The 24,727-nt window shown below is 40.7% G+C and overlaps 1 protein-coding gene across 2 annotated transcripts; it reads left to right on the top strand.

Annotated features, from left to right (window-relative positions):
* The first annotated feature begins 17,190 nt into the window (after positions 1 to 17,190).
* Positions 17,191 to 24,243, top strand: nr2f2 (nuclear receptor subfamily 2, group F, member 2). 2 transcript variants are annotated; one of them, XM_020934675.2, is made up of 3 exons: positions 17,191 to 18,325; positions 19,406 to 19,951; positions 22,163 to 24,243. In XM_020934675.2, the coding sequence occupies exons 1-3, from the start codon at positions 17,881 to 17,883 to the stop codon at positions 22,435 to 22,437; spliced, it is 1,266 nt and encodes a 421-aa protein (XP_020790334.1). In that variant the 5' UTR covers positions 17,191 to 17,880; the 3' UTR covers positions 22,438 to 24,243. The 2 variants fall into 2 exon arrangements, with proteins under 2 accessions (XP_020790334.1, XP_020790335.1); XM_020934676.2 differs by having other exon boundaries at positions 19,424 to 19,951.
* Positions 24,244 to 24,727: the final 484 nt, after the last annotated feature.

Raw genomic sequence — 24,727 nt, forward strand, 5'->3', positions numbered from 1 at the left:
AATCAAATTAAAGTGACAGTGTGTAACTTTCTGGAGATGGAGAGTCAACTGTATGATTCCATGGAAACAGAACGTTAAAACCATACTTCAGAACATTCTCCATGGAAATATAGGTTTTATGCCATACTCTGGAAGATTATAGGCAAAGGAACAACATTTCCATAGAAACAAGCAGGAGAAGGCTAACCTGGCACAGCAAAATAGATTCTATTTGTGAGTTCACAAACTCACAAGAGTCCATCTTGGAGTGGGCCCACTGTTCGGTTAATTGGGTGGGTAACCACATCACGTCATAGCAGTGAGGTTTGTGTGGAAGCCAAAGGCCAAGTGCCCAAACCAACCAACACACAAACCAACAAACATGGTGACGCCAATATATGTACTTTAGTCTATTTTAGCATTAATCCAGACTATTTTGTTTGTAAAAAAAAAAAAAAAAAAACGTGCAGAAAGTAAGTGATGTGGTTGTGCTTTTCTCTCAACTGGACGTAAAAAAAAAAAGTTAAATTTTTGGCTTGTTCCTCTGTTGTGACGCTTTGACACTTTCAGCAAGAGCCATCCCAGAATGATAATCTATAGAACTCAATTCAGAGTGGCACATCTAACAGTCTGGAGTAAGACATCCTCTAGGCCAAATAAGAGTCAGGTTTGTGGAGATGCAAGCCCTTTCAGAGTAAGGACATACATTTTTCAGTGCAATAAAAACATCCATTATAGTGTAGAAAAAAAGCGCTATATAAATCAAACAGCTTTACCTTAAAGGCATTGTACCTGATGTCTTAAAAATGTGAAAAATCGAACCAGTTAGTTTTAAACGGTTTGCAGTGTTCCAAAGTTCTTCCTCACTTACCTTATCTGAGCACCCTAATTATTCACTGTGATGAGTTTATGAGCGAAAGACAAATATCGCTCAAATACATGGAAAAACCCCTGCACAGTGCCTTTAAGAAATAAGTAGTTTGTGTAGTATGCACGAGAAAATAGTCCTACCCACTCCAATGTTGTCGTCGCTAATGCTAATGTGCTAATGCTTTCTTGTTTATGATCACATCGGCACAATTACACAGCGCTACACTCAGACACGCGGGCCCTGCAGATGGATGGCTCTGGTCTTTAGTTGAACTGTAAATCCCACTGTGCTCCCAGAGGAATACAAGGCTTTATTTATGATTAAGAAAGAGGCTGTGTAATGGCCACCGCTCCAAAGTTTAGCTCCTCTGCTGCTATTAGACTATTAGCCTGATGAAGTGCACCGTCCTCACGTCTAAATATAACGTCTCTTACGGGCTATTTTCACCTTCAGCTGTGGACAGTGTTTACTTTTATAAATTAGAGAGAAGTTATTTGCTTTTTGGTGCACTTGTATGGTTATTTCTATCTGATTTGTATCTCTTTTTTTGCATTTTTTATTTATTCAGATAATTGAAAAAAATTATAAATGAATAGAGAAAATACAATTCAATACACACAAGAAAGAACACACAATATATAAATATATTACATGTAGTAGTGGGGTTTCAGTTACACTTTATGAGGTAAGTACCAGCCATTATATGAACAACTGATATTAGTGTTTTTTGTTGTTGTTTTTTTTGTTTTTTGTTTTTTTTTAATGCTGTTAAATGTCCCATATTACACAAAATTGACTCTTGTGAGCTTTAAGGTGTGTTATAATGTTGTTACATCATCAAAAACATATCTGGAATTGTGTTGTGTTTCATTCGCACGTTTGAGTAGGCTATTTATTTATTTATTATTATTCTGTACATCTCCAAAGCTGAAAATGCTCTGTTCCACTTTGTGATGTCATCAAAGTTAACAGATACCTTTAACCTTTAGTTCAGTAGAGATGGGAAATTCCAGAAATGAAATGATCCACATGATTCTAGTGAAGGTAATGGGCTTTAAAAACACAGTTAGGTAAGGTTGCTTTACATTTGTTTTGCAGATTTGAGAGACTCGTCCCACATTTCACATTTCATTCATCCACATTATGTACAATAAGCACATATAAAAACACAATTACAAAATAAAGTGTTACAGTGCGCCAATGCAGGGTGGTTCCATAGTTAAATTCATCCATCACGCTTGGCTAAAATCTAGGGGTGTAACGATATTGAAGTCTCACGATACAATATCGTCACGGTATGAACTTCACGGTACAATATTTATTGCGATATCGTAGAAAAGCTTACGATACGGTGGGGGGGCTCACGCTTAGAAATGTAGCAATATCCAAATCTCTTGATATTTTCACGATGTACATCTCACGGTATTTACTACGATATTATGTGAAGGCTAACAAAACTGTTAATATGTTACTTTTCCTCTTAAAATGCCTTGACAAGACTTAATCCAAAGAACTAAGACTTAAAAGTGCTTAAAGCTGTTATTTCTTCTGATAGTCTACACTGAAATGGAGCAAAGGATCATGGTCCATTTTTGGTCCTTTTTTAGCTATTGTTGCAACATAACTCTTAATTTAAGCAAAGAGACTTATAATTCAATATATTGTGATGGTCCATGATATTATTGTGAGAACATCCCTACTAAAATCACAATAAAAATTAAATATAAATATATAAAAACACACAATTTTTCGAAGACAAACACACTAAAAATGAAGGTGGAAGAGACAAGACAAGAGACAAGAACTCAACTTTAACGTGCAGGGTTTGCATGTGTGAATGAGACAAAACACAACTCCAGGTACTGTATGTTTGTGATGAGGAGCCAACATTATACCATAGATCAGGTAATAGTGTAATATGAGCCCTTTAACATGCAATCTGAATAATTATTATGATGTAAGAACTTCTCCAGACTAGTTATGAGTTATGAGCATTGATACATCGACAACAACATTATTATAATTATGACTTTGAGCTAAATTATATGCCTGTGGTGTATTAATGCATGTTTTTGAGCCCACTCCGCAGTTTGAACCCAGAGAGGTGTTTGACCCTTGTGTTTGACCCTTGAGTTCACTGCTGAGTCAGACGAGTGACATTACTGAGCTGTGAGGGCACTGGTCATGCACTATAATGTCACTATCATCACGGACACGTATACAGATCTCTGCCTCTTTCCTTCTCTATCTCACCCTCTCGATAGTGCAGACAGGAGCCTCTTTTCCTCTCTGTTTCACCTTCTCTACAGTGCAGACAGGAGCGTTGTGTGTGGCCCTCAGACAGTTCTGCCCTGAGGCCCCGGGGCCCAGTGCCAGTCCTCACACACACTCACACACACACATCCTCACTGCATTCACTGCTCTGTCACTGGGAGGAACACAAGACTCTCTTTATCTCACTCTACTATTTACTATTTTTTGCTGCAAATAGAATCTAAATCACAGTGTGTATTAGGCTGGAGTCTTTTACTAACTGGCAATTCATTACTTCATTCTTGTTTCAATGAAAGTCATCTGAATTCCAATCAAGATTCAGACGTTTATCTCCAATTTTTATCTATTCTTCCTTTCTCACCCATCTCTTTTTGTTTTTCTTTCGCCTTCTGCCCCATCTTTCCTCACACCCTCCCTCTCACACTGTATCTTGTCACATCTTTTTTTTTTTTTTTAAACATAGCTAGAGTTGTGTTTTGTTTCATTTATTATTAGTCTGTCTACATCTCCAACACTCAAAATACTCTGTTCCACCTTGTGATGTCATGAAGCGGTGGTTTTCAAGTGAACAGCTTTTACCTTTAGTTCAGTGGAGATTTGCGATTCCAGGTCTAAAATAAAAATATCTAAATGATTCAAGGGAACGTGTATGGAGTTTAAAAACACAGTGGAGCACTTCCTGTATTACCACTTGATAGGAACTCCACCTAAATATACAGGTTTGTGTGTTTAAGGTGTGTGAAAGAAACAAAACACAACTCTGGGTATGTGTGTGATGTGAAAATAATACTATACTACATAATACTACAATACTACTATAGTATAAAACAGAAACTAGAGTAATATGGACTCTTTATGTAAATGTAAACTGTAATACTTGTAAATAGTACTAAGTGTGTCATTGCAGTAGTGAGTAGTAGATGCAGGCAGGATTATATTAGCAATAATTATGACTGCATACCTTATAGTATATTGTTCACTTATTTTATCTTATTTTTAAAACTAAAATATTGCCAGTGTAAAAAATAATAATAATAATCAATCTGTCAATATCTTTATGCCACCAGTGTATGTGCTATTCTATATGTAAGTGCATGTAAAGCCAGGAGACGCACACATTATAACAAAAGTATTTTATTGTATATCATAAATCAGAGTTATACAAACACCTCAGTCTTCATCATTATAAGAGACTCGTGTTTTTGTTGTGCTCTGGTCACGGCGCCATTACTGACTGTTTACTTCAAAGCAAAACAAAACACGGTTTTAGAGCGCTAACGAGCAGCCCAAAGTGTTTACCTGCGTGCTAATGGGCTAACGCTAAAGTGCTAATGCTACGCTAACGGAAGCGACGCTGTCAATGATAATAACACAGCACTTGTACATACTTATACAGTTTATAAGGTGGGGTGTTTTTTATTCATATTTAAATGTCATATTTACATTATTTACATTATTTGTACTTCATATTCTGTATGTAGTACTTTTACATAACATACCGACAGACTGCCATTGTAGAACACATGAACAAGACGCCTCCATGGAGTCAAGACGTGTCCTGGAAAAAACTGAAATAAAAACAAAACAAAACAAAAAAAACACTGTTAATCTGCTTCCTGTTTAAAACAAGGTTAAACTGTTACATAATATTAGCACATAAGTTAGTACGGGGGTCTCCAACCACCGGTCTGGGGTCCATAACCGGGTCACGGGCCATCTAGTACTGGATAAAAATATTTCTATATTGCTATACTATTATTTAAAAAAAGTAAAATTCCTTTTAGTTCACCGCCATATTTACTCTGAAAATATACTGCAAATTAACCTAAATAGCAAATACTATTATTAAGACTTTTTTTTTTTTTTTTAACTATGGTCAGTAGGTATAAGCATTTTGTGCTGTTATTACTGTCCCTGCCCCCCTCCACCTGTCCCTGAGTAAATGGCATCTTTATTACCAGTACAGTTAGTGAATAAAGACAGAATATAAATTCCAGTATGATAATATAATCAAATAAAGTGTTAAGTCGTGGCAGCCATATTTTAGCCCACACACAAAAATTTTAAATAAAAAATTAATTAATTAAATTCATAAGGTCAGTGACTATCTTTAACAACACGTAATGAGCCTTAATAAAGCATAAACAAAGACAAGGAGTTGAAGAATGACTCGGGTTTAGTTACTACTCCTAATCCTAAACCCCGAATTATGCTGTTACTAAGCCTGAATCATTCTTAATAAACTATGAATTAAGTCTTGTTTTACTCTTTATGAAGCCTATAAATTGTGTAGTTGTTACCCTTTCTTCTGTCATTTCATTTAACTTGGCAACGTGAGGTTTTCATTTTCAAATCACATTTACAAAAGCACTTGAGTTACTGTGATGAGTTTTGGCAGGAGAGCTGAATGTAGAAAATAGTGTATACTTTACGTAAAACTATATAATTTTAAATGTTTGAATTTATTTATTTGATCAGGAACAATGCACAAAAACCTCAAAAATAATACATAGAGGTGCATAATGATAACACACAACACACTATTTTAAAAAGAGACAATGTATATGGAAAACTACTTTCATATGTTTTATAAATAAGAGTTAAGGAACATCTAAAGATATATTTTGTAACATTGCTATTTTGGTCAGATCCTAACCTCCAAAGCACTGTGCACTATTTCTAGACAACACAGGAGGATTTCAGACAGCATGGAAAAAAAGGAAAAGAAAAAATTGGCTCACAAGCACATGTAAGACAAGACACCTTAAATCTATTTGATTCTATTGAGATAACTCCATTTGTGCAGTGTAAACCTGATGCCCCGCCGTGTTCTGGTGTAAAAGTGAAAATGCCCCCGCGGCCCTGTACACAGTCTGCGCTCGTGTAATTACAGCTCCATGTTGCTACCACAATCACATTACAGTAAGTTAGCGTAACCCAACCCCGCACCGGGCGCCCGCAGGCCAGTCTGCCTCTGCCTATCTCCCCCTCTCCTAAGCCCCGCCCTCCGTCTGCAACCGCGCGCTCCCATTGGCCCGCCCGCCCCGCCGCGTCTGAGGAGAGCGCGGGGGCCAGGTCAAGTGTCCGACTCCGCGGGGACAGATGGGCTTTGAAGTGCTCTGCCCAAGGGCACTCCAACAACAGCAGCAGCTCCTACAGGCTGGAGAGCACTTGTGGCAGAATTCCCAGTAGCCTCGAACTGTCCCATCCCAGCCCGGAGTTGAACCGTTGACCTGTGGGTGTATAAGGTCTGTTTTTGCTTACACACGGTCAGGATGGGTACAAATGAGCGTCTAAATTGAAAATCGAAATTACTTGCTGATAAATAAAATTACGTTTAAGTTTATCTGAGAGTTTAACGTGAAATTAGCAGATATTTCACAGTTTGTCACTCTGTAAATTAAATCTGTAAACTGATAAAGGAATGTAGATACGATTTTAGTCTCTCATTTTTGTGTCTGTCCTTTGAAAATAATGATTTGTCCTTGTAATTACAGTAGCTTCAAATTAATAAATCTTACATACTTTGAAACATTCTCCATGGAGATAGTTGTGTTTTATGCCATATTGTGGAAGATTACAACCAAAAAAAAAGAAAATGGACACTGGATGCCCCTCTTCCAGACCAAAGAGTCAGGTTTGTGGAGATGCAAGCCTGCTCACAGTACAGTAAGCATGCATGTTTTTCAGTAAAATTTTTACATTCAAAATATGAAAAAAAATTGTTCTTTACCAGTCTATTTTGTTACATACTGTGGCTATAAACTTGAACAAAATTAGATTAAAAAGACACAACTATTTTGACCTTTGCAATACAATGAATTATACTGACTCATAGTTATTGAAGCATATTTAAAAAAATTGAAACCAACATACCTTTCTTTTTTTCTTTTCTTTCAAAAAACTGTGCACAAATATTTGGCTTGCTGCATGTTCTCTAAAACAAGTGCTACACATTAAACACATTTCTCTAGCTGTTTACCTTCTGTTTTGTTTGGAAATGAAAGAAAAATGAATTTGCAGTGAGCACAAATTCTGTCTTTCTGAAGTAAGTAACAACTCCATAGTACTTCTGTTTACAAACTACAAATATACACTCACACGGAAGTACTTTTTGGGCGGACATAAGAACAACCCTGACCACCTTTTAAACCTCTCTCTCTCAGGTGTCGAGAAAACTCAACTGAGACTTTCTTCTTATCCAGAGTAATAACTCATTGTGTTGTGATAGCACTCTGAAGGGGGAGTGACTTAGCACAGACAGCAAAGAGAGGGAAGACTGATAATGTCAAAAATGAAACAATAAAAAGCAACACAGAGATCTAAGTGTGTTATGTGTTACCCCATAGAAGTAAAATAATCCATCTTTAAAAGTGCTTCATATCGGTAAAGACTCCAGGTCAAGCTACAGGTCAGATCCGTGGAGAGGCGACCCCGCTCACAGTAAGAATGTATGCTTTTTAAGGCGTCATTTTGCAATCAAAACATCTGTAATTGGATCATCAGTCAGATGAGTTTGTTTATCCCTGTGGGCTAATTAAAAGTGCAGATATCACTCTAAAGATAAATGCAAAATACAAATGCTTAATGCTACACTATGGATCATCCCAAGCAAAGCCGTTTCCATGGAGACAAGCAGATGGCTGACCCTTCACACTGCAAAAAGCGATATCTAGGTAAGTTGAAATGACTTAAATTAAGAACATTTTACTTGATTTTAGTCAAAAAAGTGACACCACCAAACCAGATCAGTGGAGAGGCGACCCTGCTCATGTATTTTTAGGCAATTGAATAAACACAAGATAGATAAGTTTAGTGCCACTGCGGAACATTTCAGGCAATGCAATAAAATGTCTATAGAAAAAAAAAAAAATCTGATGACAAACCCTGCACTAGAAAAGTTACACTATGTACCTTTAAGTGTAACAATATGTATTTTGACATTTAAAGTACAAAAAGTCAAGAGGGTAATTTGACTTGTCAAGTGAACTTTACTCACATCATGACAACATTTTCTTAGTTCATTTAACTTGGCTATATTTTCGTTTTTGCAGTGCATAAAAGTGACATAGTCCCTTTAATGACCAATGGTGTTTTATTTCATTTGTTTGTGGAATTGACATGGTCCACATTTCTGATTTGCTTACCAAATGAATCCACAGCTGTCAGTGACTTTTCAAACCAGACACACTGCCCTTCTGCTTCTTTTCGCTCGCAGGAGCAAATATGACTTAGGATTTAATAACCATTCAGAAATGTTTAACACTCATATCCAGTCGTAATAGGAATACAATAAAAAAAAAAATGTTTCTAGTATGTTTCTTATCATTTTCCCATGCAAATAAAATAATATTCATCATTTTCATAATGTTTGCGTATTAAATGCAGGTTATACAGGGAATTTGGATATTTCGATTTTCATACATTACTAAATCTGTAAAAGGTAATTAGAATTATAGATATCCTTTCAAAACTATTATAATCCCCTTCTCTCCTCTCTCTGTCCCCTCCACTCTCCTTTCCTCCTCCCTTCGCTGTCTCCTCTCTCCTTTCCTCTCTCCCTCTCTCTTGCTTCTTTTCTCTCTCTGTTCTCTCTTTTCTCCTCTCTCTCTCTAATCACTACAAACTCCTTCCCTCCTTTCCTGCTCTCCTTTCTCCCTTCTCTCCCTCCTCCCTCTTCGATCTCTCTATTCTCTCTTGCTCCTCTCTCCCTCACCTCATCTCTCTCCTCCTCTCCTCCCTCTCTTCTCTCCCACCCCGACCTCCTCTCTCTCCCTCCTCTCTAATCTCTCCTCCTACCTCTTCCTCCTCCTCTCCTCTCTCTCCCTCCTCCTCTCCTTCCTCTCTACCTCCTCTTCTCTCTCTCGTCTCTCTAATCACTCCCTACTTCTCTTTCCTCCTCTCTCTCTCTCTCCTCTTCTCCCTCTCCCCTCTCTACCTCCTCTCCTCTCTCTCCCTTCTTTCTAATCATTCCATACTCATCTCTCCCCTCTCCTCCCTCCCTCTCCCCTCTCCTCCGTTCCTCTCTCTGCCTTCTCTCTAATCTCACCTCCTCCCTCTCCCTCCTTCTCTCCTCCCTCTCTAACCCCTCTTCTCTCTCTAATCACTCCCTACTCCTCTCCTCCTTCTCTCTCTCTAACCCTTCTTCTCTTTCTATAATCACTCCATACTCCTCTCTCTCTCTCTCTCTCTCTCTCCCTCCTCTCTAATCACTCCATCCTCGCTCCGCCTTGGGAAACTCGGTGTGTTCACAGATACATTAGCCCCACGCTGGCACGCAGCCTAAACACTGATCATTCAGCCAAATTGATCCCTATCTCTTTAAATTGGCACCGCAATCTATCACCGGCAAATTAAACGCAACCTGCTATCGCCCATCTACGCCTTTTCCACACACAGACAAAGAAATGTGATCCACCACGCGCTAACTTTACCCGACAATTAAGTACAAATCAAGTACAAGTAGAAAGCAGCGACCCAATAAACTACAGAGTAAAATTGAAAGAGTTAAAATGTATTTGAGGAGAGTATCTGCTAAGCAAGAGTGTTTGTACAAGTAATATCTGATTTATAATTTGATGTTAATGTCTAAAAATGAAGTAGAAATAAAGTACAAGTACAAAGTAGCGGTCCAATAAACTCCAGAGTAAAATTTAAAGAGTTAAATTGAAGAGTTAAAAAGTATTTGAGAAGATTATCTGCTAATTAAGAGCGATTGTACGAGTAATATCTGATTTATAATTTGATGTTAATGTCTAAAAATCAAAGTAAAAATACAAAGTAGCAGAGTAAAATTTAAAGAGTAAAAATGAAGAGTTAAAGAGTATCTGAGGAGAGTATCTGCTAAGGAAAAATGATTGTAAGAGTAATATCTGATTTATAATTTGATGTTAATGTATAAAAATTAAGTTAAAAAAGTACAAGTACAAAGTAGCAGTCCAATAGACTACAGAGTAAAATTTAAAGAGTTAAAAAGTATTTGAGGAGAGTATCGGCTAAGTAAGAATGATCGTAAAAGTAATATCTGATTTATAAATTAATGTTAATGTCTAAAATTTAAGTAAAAATCAAGTAAAAGAACAAAGTAACGGTCCAGTAAACTGCAGAGTAAAATTGAAAGAGTTAAACTGAAGAGTTAAAAAGTATTTGAGGAAACTATGTAAGTGCGATTGTAAAAATAAATGTCCTAATGAAATATCTGATTTTTAATTTGATGTTAATGTCTAATAAGTAAAAATCAAGTAAAAGTACAAAGTAGTGGTCAAATAAACTACAGAGTAAAAATTAAAGAGTAAAATTAAAGAGTTAAACAATTATTTGAGGAAAGTATATGAATGTAATATCTTATTTATAATTTGAAGTTAATGTTTGTAAATATATAAAAAATCAAGTAAAAAATAATAAATTGCAGAGTAAAATTTAATGAGCGAAATTGAGGAGTTAAAAAGTATTTGAGGAAACTGCTAAGTACTAGTGATTGTAGGAGTAACTGTCAGAATGGAATATTCGATTTATAATTTGAAGTTACTGTGTAACATTTAAGTAAAAATACAAGGCAGTGGTTGAGAGTAAAATTTTAAGAGTGAAACTGAAGAGTTAAAAAAGAATTTGCGGAAACTATCTGCTAAATAAGAATGATTGTAGGCGGAACTGTCCGAACGTAATATTTGATTTATAATATGTGAAGTGAATGTAAGGACGAAGCAATAACAGTACATTCATTTCACATTAACGAATAACTTTACTTCAAAATAATATTACTCAAGAAGAAGTATAAAGTAGTGGTTCAAGAAATTACGCAAAAAACATATTTGAGGAAACTACTCCTCAAGTAAGAGTAACTGTTAGGACTGATTTATGACTTAAAGTTAATGTAATTACAAGGACAAAACATTAAATTAAAAAGAAAATCTGGTATTTTGAAAGGATAAACACTAAAAATGACAAAAACTAAATCGTATCTGAAGGAGCGCTGCAAGAAACTCAAATGTTCAAATCATTTCGTATAGTCAACATGAAGCTTTTGTCACTTGTAGACTAATTCAGTGAGAAGAGGAACCACAACTTTTACTTAAGTAAGAGTACTGTTACACTGTACCATATATTAGTCAAGTAGACGTTAAATGACTGAGAAAAGTACAATTTCTTTTTAAAAAAATGACTCAATTATGTGTAACCAAGTACTACCACCTCGGTTAAACACAACCTGCCATCTCCAGACAGACAAAGAAACATGATCCACCTCGCAAGCCAAACGTACCCAACAATTACAGGTGAGTCGAGTACACAGAAACGGTACTCGAGTAAGAGTGCAAACATACTCTTAAATACTGTACTGTGTACTAAGTGCTTGAATGAACTAGCATTGGAGTAAATGTGAGTGTCTTAAAGTAAGATTTGTCAACAGAACAAGCACAAATGTCTTGTTTTCGCTGAAATAAGAAAAAGAGAAGCATTTTCTCCCTTGAAATGAGGAGATAAAAGCGACTGCACTGGAAATGAGACAAAAACGACTGTCTGGTTCTATTGGGAAATCTTGTTTTAAAATATACTCCAATCAAAACAAATACTGCTAAAATCAAGCAATTATTAACATATGATCTTATTTAGGGTTTTTATTTTTTCCAGTGACAAGAGTAACACTACTTCAGAATAATACAACTGAAGTGAAAGTATAAAGTAGTGGTGCAATAAACCAGAGAGTCAAATTTAAAGAGTAAAGTTAAAGAGTGAAAATGCATTTGAGGTCGCTTTCAAGTTAAGAGTGATTGTAAGAGTAAAAGTCAGGACGTAATATTTGATTTATAATTTGAAGATAATGTAATTACAAGGACAAAACATTGAATTAAAAAGAAAATCTGGTGTTTTGAAAGGAGAGACCAAAAAAATGACACAAACTAAATCATATCTGAAAGAGCGGTGCAAGAAACACGAATGTTCAAATCGTTTCATATTGTCAACATAAAGCTTTTGCGTACTTAAGTAAAAGTACTGTTACACCGTACAATGTATTACTCAAGTAGGCGTAAATGTATGGAGTGTGAAACTACTCTGAGAAGTAGCTACAGTTACTTATAAAAGTAAATGTGAGTAAACGTAACTAGTATCACCCACCTCTGCTAACAGTATCTCCTTATCTTTATTAGTGTCAACATTGTGCTAGTTAACACAGCTCAGACTATTTTACTATCTCGATGTGATTAAAAGAACAAATTCCACACAGCTAAACTGTTGCTTTTTCTTTCCAATTAGCGCAACAAAGGTCATGTCAAAATACGCTCCAATGTGATAGTGTCTACCCACACGTTTAACCAAATATTTATATCATTTTTTATAATTGGAATGATGTCTGTGTGCCAGCGTCGGTAATTAGTCGTCACTGTAACTTTTTTGTAAACTTTAAAAAGCGCACAAAAATGTTTCCTTTTTTTTTAATCTTGAATGAAATTGTTCAAACTAATTACTTTGGTAGCTTGACACATTTGCTCACATTTTAACAGCTGGGAGTTACAACTTTCTCAACTAAAGCGGTGCACTCATCCGTGGAGCTGACAAGGGGGCGTGGCCTCCATCAATCAATGTCGATAGGCTGAGATGAGAAAACAGTTTAGGCTAAGCTATCGCAGGGCTGTTGACATGAGCGTTTTAATTGAAAGGATTATGAAATATTTGGTAGTAAGTGGGCAAAATGGTGGCAGGACAAAGGAGGCGTTTCGGTGGTGATTTCGAGAGGTTTAATTGAATCTTGAAGTTGATTAGCCGGGTTAACCTCTGACCTTTGGGGGGTCAGAGAGGCCGGGAACTTAATAACCCCGGGGTCACTATCTGTTTCTCTGAAGAGGCTCTGTTAAGTTTAGTCAAGTTTGGCTTCAAGCGTTTTGTGGCGAGCCTGTCAGCAAATAGTCAAGATGGAGGCACCTTCTATACAAAGTAAATGTTAAAGGAATTATAATGGAGTTTTAGCATTAGCAACTGACACTGTCTGTGTGCGGTGGAATTTGGAAGAGATAGGTAGACCGAAGTTGTACAAAAGTAAGAGTAGTTTTACTTCAAAATAATTTCATAAGTGCAAGGAATTTGACAAGAAAAAAAAAAAAAAAACTTTGTAAGAGTTTTCAAGTATTTGGGGAAATACATATTCAAATAATAGTAGCGGAAGTAACATTTTATTTTCATTTAAAGTTAAGGTAATTTCATAAAAGTTAAATGACAAACCAAATTTGGTATTTTCAAAGGCCACACTACAAAAATGAGAAAAACTAAATCATATCTGAAGGAGTGGTCCAAGAAACACAAATGTTCAAATCATTTCAAATTGCCTACATAAAGCATTTTTCTCTTTACTCACAGTGGGAAGACTCAACAAAACTTTGCTCAAGTAGGAGCAATGTTACTTAAATAAAATGCACTCAAACTATTTTGTAACTATAATGCTACCCATTTCTTGGTTTAAGGTTTATATTTCAGTTTAAATTCGAATAAATTCTATAAAAATAAAAGCGCCAGTTATATAATTTACGTAGGGCATGCGCAAAAACGCACCATGCTCCCTCTCAAATATAGACGTCAATACTCATCTTAAACTGTTTATGAAACTATTTAAGATTTTGTTCCTCATCATGTAAAAATATACACTAATATTTGGAAGAAACTGAAAGTGAATCCCAAATATTTACAGCTCAATTTCTCTTATCACACCGTGCGTAAAAGGCTAATTGCTCAGTACGTGCATCCCTAACCCCCTTTACGTAAACCTATCGATCTCCCTCACCCAATCAGCGCCTGCGAGCACGCCTCTGCTCTCCAAACGTGTCCTTTGTTTTCCTAACAATAATAAAGTGCTTTCTGCGCGCCAGAGCCGGGGAAATCGTTACGCAGCCCCTGGTTCGTGTGCGATCAGTAAATATTTAGTGCAGGCGACATCTTCCCGTCTCGTCTTAATCGATCCAAGTCCCCGTTGGGCACCAAAGCAAAGCCGCGGCGCGCTATTGTTGGGTGGAGAGCGAGTGCGTAAAAGTGCTTATACTTCCTACTGCGCTAATCACCCACAGGAAACTTCTTCAGCAGCGAATAAAGACGACTCGGGTTTGGGGAGAATCGCGTGTGCAGGCGTGGGAATGTTTACACGTGTCCAACCAGTCAATTTTCCTCCAGACGCACAGGATTTAAGCAGGTTGGCCAGCTGTGCTCATTACGCGTAAAAGCCCTGTGAAGCTATGTCGTTTTGAGCCCATAGAAATATGTTGTATGAAAATAATAACTTTTCAATAACAAAACAGGTACTCTTAAAAATAGTATCGTGCAGAATTCGCACAATTTTAGCATTTTTAGAATCAATCACATATTCTGAGATTTTTATATAAATAGGCATCGGGTCAGATAGAAAAAGGTAGTGCGTAAAATTAAAAACGTAAGGAGTGTAAGTATTTTTTTAAAGCAATAAAAATTAAGTTCAAAATTATTAAACAATATAATAATAATAATAATAATAATAATAATAATAATAATAATAATAATAATAATAATAATAATAATTTGCTTAAAATAATTAAAATATCAAAATGAACAAAAGTCATTAATGTTTTATCACATTCAAATTTAGCGTGTAATGTTCGTAAATAGAGGTGTTAATTCCACTGGACATAATCATAATTCGCTGGCTGTCAGAATGCATGCTCGCCATACTTAAAGACAGGTGTCTGTTGTGCTATCGCCCCCTCCCTCTCCCCTCGTAGCCCACACAAAGCAGCGGCGAGTGCGCGCGTTTCGGACACATTACTGTAGGAGAGAGAAACGGCGCACTGCACGATCTCCTCCGCGCTTGGCTTGGTTTGGCTCGGCTCGGCTCGGCTCTACCTGACTGCCACTCAGACAGACCCTCCGTATAGCGCGGCACTCCACAGCCTGCCCGTGTCACTGCTCCGGAGCCCGGTAACTCACGTGTGCGCTTCGGTCCCTCATCCCCGGCTACGACCAGCAAAGTTTTGGTGGTGCCAGAGCCGTTTGTGCTTCTCAATAAAAGTGACGGACTTGGTTGTGTCGATAAAGAGAGAGAAGACTATATAGAATTTAAACAGGAGAAGAGATGCATCCCGCTACGGACGAATCAGCGTCGTATGCCTTTGGTAGGTCTGTTGACACCACACAGCCTCGCCTCCTCCTGCCTCTCAAATAACTTATGAATGAATGTGCCTTCATTTACTGTGGGCTAATAAGCTGCGTAAAAGTGGCACGCACGCCCGTAGGCTACATAATTTTGATAGAATGTTTTCGCTGGGGTATTGGTCTCTGCACATGGTTAACGTGACAGCCTCTATTTAATTTATAAAACGCTCGCTTTGTTTACGGATGCAGATGAGTTAAAATAAACCGTTTGCCTTTAGAAAATTAACATAATTCATAGCAAAAAATATACGTACCGAGGTTTGGGAATACGTCGCTCGCTTGTCTTTTTAAAAGTGTCCTCTCCGCATCTGCAATACACCGAGACAAAAACAGTGCGTAAAATGTTAACATGGATGGAAGAATAATAGCTCTAAAATACCACCGCGGAGAAGGCTTCGTGCACGGGGGGCAAAAAGTAAATCCAACTTTGGCAGAACCGTCCCAGCTGCCGCGTAAAAGTGCGCATTTACGACAAACCGGCTTTCAAACGGTGCTGGTGAGCTGCTCGGCGCGGGAGACTGAAGCCGTGTCGGATGCCTCTCCTCTAAATTGAATCTCATTTGAAGGGAGGATTTTGTGCGTTCGCTAGGGGGCGCCCATATACTGCGGTTGGTGCTTAGTTGCCTGTGTGCCTCTGTGCTCGGACAATGCATGCTGCTACTGGCTGTTACGTCTCTCTTTCGACTGCATAGGTTCATCTTTCGGACTCGGTCAACTTTTACCCACTCCTGGTCCGTTCTCTGGCCCCGGGGCAGTGTTGGAGTCGCCCGGGTCTTGTGCTTTAAATACGCGTCTGAAAATGATTAACCACGCGGGCTTCCATTCTCAAACGGCACTGTACATGACATTAAAGGCATTCCTCCATTCTCGCATTGTCTCCATCACAGACTCCAATTATAGAGGCGCTACATACGAGTAACTCTGGTGTTTATTGGCGACTGGCTTTACTTTCATCTGGAGTGCAAAGCGCGGAGTTCGGCCTCTGACCCCTAATGTCTTTTTTAAGTGCAGCGCCTATTTAAAGTGTATGGCTTAGTTCCACACAAAGCGGTGACTTATGAACTTTTGGCCTGCGTGACCCCAGAACGCAGCCGATATTTGGAGCTGTGAAATGCAGTGGCCAAACCATTCTGTATTTTTTCTTTTATTATTATTATTAAACACTGACTTGAATATAGCCTGTCTTTTATGCGTTCTTGGGTTGAGCGCGCGTAACGAAAGCGCACAGATTCACCGAGGAGGCTTTATTGTCATATATAATGTCATATACTGTACCATACATTTCATACATTTTGTACAAGTTGCATAAGCGTGATTAAAGTGTTATATTTGCCTGGGTTATGGTTTTATTTTCATTTTTCACACGTGTCTGTGCGTAATGTCTATGAATAGGTTTATGGTTTAATTAATTTGATTGAATATAATTTTGGGTTAAATGTGATGATAATAGCTGATGAATATAATTTCAGCATGTGTAAAATGTCCGGGCTGGTTTATTGTGTGACAAAGAGACGCTGTTATTGCGCTCCCGCAGTCGGCACGGTGCGTTATGGCGCATGAGAGTAAAGTATTGGATATTTTTTACAAGCTGAAATTGCAAAGGCTTTATCGGGCGTGCATGTGAGTAAAACCTATAGTCTGACAGGCTGAAGAATTCCCGTCCCTGAATCCGTCTCGTTTTAGGACCAAGCGGCCTCTCGACCTCCATGCTGGCTCTGGCACAGTACCAAGTAGCACAAGTGCCGAGTAGCCAATGGGGTTGAGGGGGAGGTCCCTGAGCTCTGACCAGTCAAACACACTCTGCTTCCTTATATGGCAGCGCGTCTCCATGGAAACGTGTGCTAAGTTGCAGCAGTCGTGTCAAAGTTCACTATATAGAGAGCTCAGTGAGCTGATCAGAGAGAAAGCATTCTGCCAGCCCGGCTCCTACCAATCGCAAATCACTTCCTAACCTCCGCCTTTTTAACATATTTGATCACTTTGATTCTCCACTCCTTTTCCGAGTCTTTTCCGCGCACGGAGGAGCTTTGTAGGTTGTGATCTTTGTGTTTTTATTTTTTGTTTTTGGCTTTTTGGGAGACGAGTTGTCTTCGTATTTCAGCCTCTCAAACATTGGCTTGAGCGGCGCTGCTGGCGCTACCTCACAGGAAGAAAAGGAAGAAGACGCACATTTTTACGCAGTTGGTGATTTTCTTGGAGACTTGAGTTGGAACTTGATAGTAGCGCTCCCATTTGTTTTATGGTGCTCGAGGCGCGCGCTCCTGCTCATCCTGTGAAGTGTCCATGCTGTACCCGGGCGCCTGTCTCAGCTCTGAGCGAACCTTCGCACTGATGGGTGGATGGCTCACTGCACGCGCCCCTGGACTTGGCCTTTAAGCGCAGGGCAGCGGCTCGGCTCGCCATCGCATCACTTTTGAAAGCCTGCTTCGCTGCGCCTCCAACAGCCACAAGCCGTCAGTTTTCGGAGTGGATCCATCGTAGGCTTGGACTGACATTTGGTGCGAATCCCAGTTTATCGCGTTTCCCTGAGACACCCTCCACCGCAACAGCAAAACGGCAGACAAAAAGTTTCTTTCCGTTGACTGATAGATATGGCAATGGTAGTGTGGAGAGGCTCCCAGGACGATGTGGCTGACACCCAAGGCGCCCTTTCCTCGCAGACTCAAGGCGGACTATCCCTACCCACACCCGGGGCAGGCCAGCTGAGCCTGACCGCCTCTCAGGTCGCCCCTCCGACCCCGCAGACTCCAGTGCAGGGGCCGAACTCGCAGTCCACGCCGTCGAACCAGTCCTCGCAGCAGTCGGACAAGCAGCCGCAGCACATCGAGTGCGTGGTGTGCGGGGACAAATCCAGCGGGAAGCACTATGGCCAGTTCACGTGCGAGGGCTGCAAAAGCTTCTTCAAACGGAGCGTACGACGGAACCTCACCTACACATGCCGTGCCAACAGGAATTGTCCAATCGACCAACACCACCGCAATCAGTGTCAGTACTGCCGCCTCAAAAAATGCCTTAAAGTCGGCATGAGACGGGAAGGTATTGGGACTTTTTATTTCTCTGATAATACGTGTGATTGTGCTGTGAAACAAAGCGTGAATGTCGCCCCAGTGCTGCCCGCTCTCCCTGCACTCTAAGCGGATAGTGCAGGCAGTGTAGCCGCGTTGAGCTGCTCCAGACTGGGGCTCGTCTATTGTATTCCACTACACAGTCCTGCGCTCTGCTTTCACCAAATAATACCCCTTCAGCGGTCAGACCAGGGCACCCGAATTATATTTAGCCGTAGCATGAACGCGGATAGACCTATGTGCAGTGAATAGATGATACAATATAACCTCCTGCGCTATTATGGCGAGTGGCGAATTAAGAGATAGCGTGCTGTGGCTACATCCATCTAGCCTCCTCCTCCGTGCAGGCAGCAGGCAGGCAGCGGACCCGGGGCTCGTATTGTGCACGCCGAGCCTCCGCGCAAGTGCCCAACTATTGATCCAGATATCAGTCCGAAATAGACGTAAAGTAAAACGAGCTGAATTGCTAAGTAGGTTAAGGGTTAAACATTCACGGGCTGCCTGGCTCCTTTGTGCGCCCTCACAGCCAGCTCATGTTGCTGTCTGAAGAACATCATTTTAAAGCTACACATGAGCCCGGCTGGTTCCAAATAGGTTTAAATAAGCGTCAGGAGTGAGAATAAACGTGGGGAGTGGGGTTAGCACGTCCCTATTGTCCTTATATTGTCTTTATTGGAACTATAATACAATAATAATAATGTGTGTGTGTGTGAGAGAGAGTGTGTGTGTGTATGTGTGTGGGAGTGTGTGTGTGAGTGTGTGTATGTGTTGTTGCTACATGCTACGTGCCATCATGATTGATAGGCCTGTACTTTGTGATGTATTTGACATATTTTTGGTGATCAATATTTTATTTGATTTTTAGTAGTCATGGGTGGAAGGGTTTCATTTGGCATACTGTAAATACACATTTGATTTGATACACACTAAGTGCATATATGTACGTGGAGGAAGCATTTTACCACTATCACCCACCACCCCTTCCCACCCCAAATCCGTTGTTTTTGACATTTGAGTTTGACTTGTAGAATTCAGGCTTCAATATCTGTAGTTTCTCTTTTTACTGCAGCCGTGCAAAGGGGACGGGTGCCACCCACGCAGCCCCACCACGGCCAGTTCGCCCTGACCAACGGGGACCCGCTGCACTGCCATTCCTACCTATCCGGATATATCTCCCTTCTGCTGCGCGCGGAGCCCTACCCAACGTCCCGCTACGGCAGCCAGTGCATGCAGCCCAACAACATCATGGGCATCGAGAACATTTGCGAACTGGCGGCGCGGATGCTGTTCAGCGCCGTGGAGTGGGCCCGGAATATCCCGTTCTTCCCGGACCTGCAGATCACAGACCAGGTGGCGCTGCTGAGGCTGACGTGGAGCGAGTTATTTGTGCTGAACGCGGCACAGTGCTCCATGCCGCTGCACGTGGCCCCCCTGCTGGCGGCGGCCGGCCTCCACGCCTCGCCCATGTCTGCGGACAGAGTGGTGGCCTTTATGGATCACATACGCATCTTCCAGGAGCAGGTGGAGAAGCTCAAAGCGCTACACGTGGACTCCGCGGAGTACAGCTGCCTAAAAGCGATCGTCCTCTTCACTACAGGTAAGAGACAGCGGGCTGGACTAGACCGTGTCCATTCTGTCTACGTCTGCATATGTCACACCACACACCCCCTGGCATCCCACGTTGACCTAAATCTCCAGCCCTAGATGTTGCCTCGTCCTGGGATAGTCTTCACCCACTCTCCTCGGGCCTCCTCAGGCGAGCAAATAAATAAAAACACATGGTTAATCAAGCGCATTACGCACACACACATATACACACACACCCACACACACATATGGGGCTATACTAAAAATGGTGCCGTGATCACACAACAGATATTTCAATTCTCCCCATCACAACAACGTGCACCATTTTCCCAACAATACAAATCTAAGACTACAGTGATAACTCCACGCTTTACGCACGTTAAAAGCCCCAATAGCTCTCAGACGAATTGCTACACTTTGATTCCCCTCGCCATTTATCAGCGTGCGTATACGGCACGTCTTGTTTGGAGCCAGTGACAGATATAAATGATACGAGGCTGCGCGGGGGGAGGGGAGCAGGCGCGGAAAGACAAGCCTAATGTCCCATTTGCACATAGTAAAAGCCGGGCAGGTTACTTCGTTCGCCCCTCTGTCGTTGGACGGGCATTAGTGGCAGACGTGTCCCGGGATGTGGTGTGCGCGCTTGGGGGAAGGCTCCAGTCGTCTCCGGGCCTGCTCCAGAACTAGGTCATGACCCGAACTTTGCAACACTAGAGTGACCTTAGCTGCGTGGCCTTAAAACGGGAGATAAAATAAACGCGTGGAGGAGATTTACAAGCGTTTAAAGCATGTGCCAACCAGGAATGTCAAGGAAAAGTGGAATCGACTGGAATTCCCTATATTAATCTTGATTGGAGGAGTTCTGACAAGCGCAGATGTAGTGTGTCTGCTTCATTTGATTTATTTAAGATATTTAAGATAATGATTTCGAATTTGTTCATGGTAATTTGTCTGCCAATGAGATAAGATTTTCAAGTCATATTTAAGTGCGTTTTTACCCAAAATGGCTGACAATTATGCTTGAAAAAACAAACACTGAAACCAGTCAATAATAGCCTGAATATCCTGCCAAATAAGTAGGCCTGAATAAATAAACGTAGACTAGTCACTGTTACTCAAATCTAAATTATTATTCAGAATTGGCGTTGTGTTCACAGTGCGTAATGCTCACGTACCCGCCAGCACTAGATACGTGGTTCATTCACCCCCAGAACGCTCCATTGTCTCATACCGGGGACTAGTCTGTGATGTGACCCGTGCAAAGGCCACTGCCAGGCGGGTCTCGAACTTCGCTCACACTCCTAACTCCTCTGACACTTCGGAGCTGCAATGGGTGCCTTAAACTTTACCAAACTTAACCAGCGCGTGTATGAGGGTGTTCGTTTTTGGCACCGGATCAGCTGCCACCCCCGCACAGCCGACGTGCACGCCTCGATTATGCGCCTCTGATGGTGTACTATGACGACTAGCTCCTACGGCTTCAGGGTGGATTTTTTTCCCAGCTAAATCTCTGCTCAAGAAAGGTCATAAGGTCTCGGAGTGTGCCCCCTGCTCCTCTCCCTTCTCTCTTCTTCTTCCTCCTCTCCTCTCCCTCGCTCCTCATTCCCCACACCAAAACACACCTCTCAGCTATGAATATGCTCAATTATTTAGCCGAAGCTTTTGAAGTGGCACCGAGCACATGAACACGCGCGTTATTACGGCCATAAAACGTCAGCCACGATTTGGAACGTAGCCACAGCGTCCTTTTGAATGTTACGCCTGGTCATAATTGCCAGAAAACGCCGCGTAAATGGTAACTAGGCTTTATTTCCAACGTGATTATTTGTTTTGACAATGAACTGGAGGCGTCGCGATAAATCATGGCCACAAACGCTCCTCTGAGAATTATATTTAACATTTATGGTCTATTTAGTTTTCTGGAAGAGCTGAGACAAAGTGTATTTAAACATATGCGTGCGTACTCCGGATAGAACGCTTAATAGTCGCAATTGAATCACTCAGGACGTTAGAGGAACCTTATAATAGTCAAATTAATCTTGATGGGAATAAAAGGGTATCGTTTGGAGACGTGTATTTGTCTTCGGCTGCGCGGTGACAGCTCATCAGTCGCGGGAGAATTAGCGAGCGGGGAAAGGGAAACCTACGGAGCGCTTACGGACACTTTATTAATGTTTATTTGCTTTGCCCCCCTCTCCTCTCCTTTCCTCTGCTCTCCCAGATGCTTGTGGCCTCTCAGATGTGGCCCACGTGGAAAGCTTGCAAGAGAAGTCCCAGTGCGCCCTGGAGGAGTACGTTCGGAGCCAGTACCCCAACCAGCCCACTCGCTTCGGGAAACTCTTACTTCGCCTGCCCTCCCTCCGCACGGTCTCTTCCTCCGTCATAGAACAGTTGTTTTTCGTCCGATTGGTAGGTAAAACCCCCATTGAAACTCTCATCAGGGATATGCTGCTATCCGGGAGTAGTTTTAACTGGCCTTACATGTCCATTCAGTAAGAAGAGACCAAGGGACAAAAAACGGTGGCGCGGAGGGGAGGGGAGGGGGGGCACGATTCTAGCTGCTTTGTGGAAGGAATTAAAAAAAAGCAAACCGACTGTTTTCTCTCAATGAAGAAAGACACTAAACGACTGTGAATTCCCGTCCCCTCCCCTGCTATCCCCCCAAAAACTGAACTTTTGAAAAATGGCGAGCCCCAAATGTTGAAGTGGTCGCACCTCCTTTTTTTAATGCAAGAAGAAAACGGGATTTTTTTTTTTTTTTTTTCGTCCTTATGAGGAAAATTGAAGTATTAATAAGTGCATTTAAAATAATTGGACTAAAAATGGGAAAAAAATAGCGAAAGGGATTAATATGGCGTTTTCTCAGATGACTTCTTGTCCTGTGTTCATGTATAGCTGTGTTTTGTACTTTCTTTGTCGCTCCTCCCTGGTTCCAATCCGTGATTTCTGTAGTACATATGGTGTTATTTTGAACAAGGTGGAAATAATGTTTGAAAATGTTCTAAAAAGAATTAAAAACCCACAGCAATAGGACTTGTTTTTAGGTTTAGATGCTCAAGGCTGCAATGCGCACTTACGTTCAACACATGACCCAACGTAGATTCATTTCTATCAACACATTACAGGGTTTAGCTGCATTTTGAATTTTATTCAGAATAATTTGCTAAGTTAGTCTTCCCTTTTCAAAATATTGCAAATTGGTTTATCAACAAAAATGCGCTACAAGTTGTTGGTAACGCGTGCGTAATGCGTAAACGTAGGAGATGCACGTCAAAATGCACTGACTTTACATTCTGGATCAAACATAACAGTGGTAATAATATTGATAGGGCATAAGGAGAGGTCAAAGGGTCACGGGAGTTGGAGTCTGAGTAGTGTGTAATGGCAGTATTAACCCGGTATTGTCCCGGAACAGTCAGCCTTCATTCTCCTGCAGCATAAGTGCCTGGCGGAGTGATTTACCCAAACCTCGGGAAAGTGGGCCGGAACATTTAGGGGCAAATTGAAACTTCAAGTGGCGTATTTCACTTGGAACAACTCAGATTTCGAGGCAGTATTTCTTGTAAATATAGGTCAATTCATTTCGGTTTTTCATTTCTACAAAAGTATATGTGATTAAGAAGAATTCTGTGGTTGCCATTTTGTTTCTCTCGGTCTTCAAATTGAGTGGCAGACTTAGCTAGTAGCACTGAAACTTCTGTTTGTAATGTATATACATAATACGACAAATGTTTTCTTTTTCATGTATATCAGACTGTGAACGCATGGCCCTATTTTACCTTTGATATATAAATGTAAATGTTTTCCTTCTCTTTTTTGGGACTGTATAGATATAATCTGTGCATTCAGTACACTAGCCCATGTATTTAAGCAACAAAAAGAAGCAGGCGATGTTCATTGTTCGCTCAGACGTAAACAGGGTGAGCAGGTTTGGATGAAGGAGTTTAGTGTCATTGCTCCTTTGGTCTGGGACAGGTGCCGTGGTCGCGTGCATGTGTGCGTGCGTGTGTGCGTGAGCGTGTTGCGTGGATGTGCGCGTGAGTGTGTGCGCTTTTGTCCTTGTTTGGGGCTTTTCCTCCCCGTGCACACGCAGAGACCCCCGTGTGTCGGACTCAAACGACTGAACAGTGGACCACAGAATGAACCATGATTGTAATTATGAACAGTTTCAACTGACCCACCTTTTTATATAAATATATAAAATATATGACTGCAGGGTATTGATAACGTATAGATACTTTTTTTATTGATTATTATTATTATTAATATTATTATTATTATTAATTGCAAGTGATATATGTGAGTGTGTGTGAAAGTTTATAGTTCAACACAATTCTTGTTTGTTTGTGTTAGCTTATTGTAAACAAGCATTCTGCTGTAAATTTGTTCTTGGTATTAAATTATAATTTATGAATTTGAACCAGACGCTTTTCCATGTTTTGTTTTTATTTACTTGTTTTGCTGTTCCCTGTGAACTTGACTTGTCCCACGTGTGCGTGCGTCCGCGTGCGTGTGCGTACAGAAGGTGGGACAGAGGCTCTGGAGTCAATTTGCTGTGGCAGGATGGTGCCCTTTGAACTCTCAAAGTGATTAATGAATTACCAAATCATTTATCAGGAAAGCGAGCAGTGCGCATGACGCGCTCAAGGTTACGGCATTTTCCTGTTTTTAACCGTTTATCACCTTTGGGGAATGTCTTTAGACACTGAAATGTAGACGCACGTTTGGACCATGTTCAGATGGTATGGGCCTGTTTGACCGTATTTCCCGTTCACGTGTGAGTACA

Source organism: Boleophthalmus pectinirostris, unplaced genomic scaffold (genome assembly GCF_026225935.1).
Source record: "Boleophthalmus pectinirostris isolate CB_2022bp ecotype Guang Dong unplaced genomic scaffold, ASM2622593v1 HiC_scaffold_2, whole genome shotgun sequence".
Taxonomy (NCBI): domain Eukaryota; kingdom Metazoa; phylum Chordata; class Actinopteri; order Gobiiformes; family Gobiidae; genus Boleophthalmus; species Boleophthalmus pectinirostris.

Coding starts and splice junctions, on each gene's coding strand:
- nr2f2 (XM_020934675.2), top strand. CDS start 17,881: ATGGCAATGGTAGTGTGGAGAGGCTCCCAGGACGATGTGGCTGACACC. Junction 18,326..19,405: donor AGTCGGCATGAGACGGGAAG/GTATTGGGACTT, acceptor CAATATCTGTAG/TTTCTCTTTTTACTGCAGCC. Junction 19,952..22,162: donor GATCGTCCTCTTCACTACAG/GTAAGAGACAGC, acceptor CTGCTCTCCCAG/ATGCTTGTGGCCTCTCAGAT.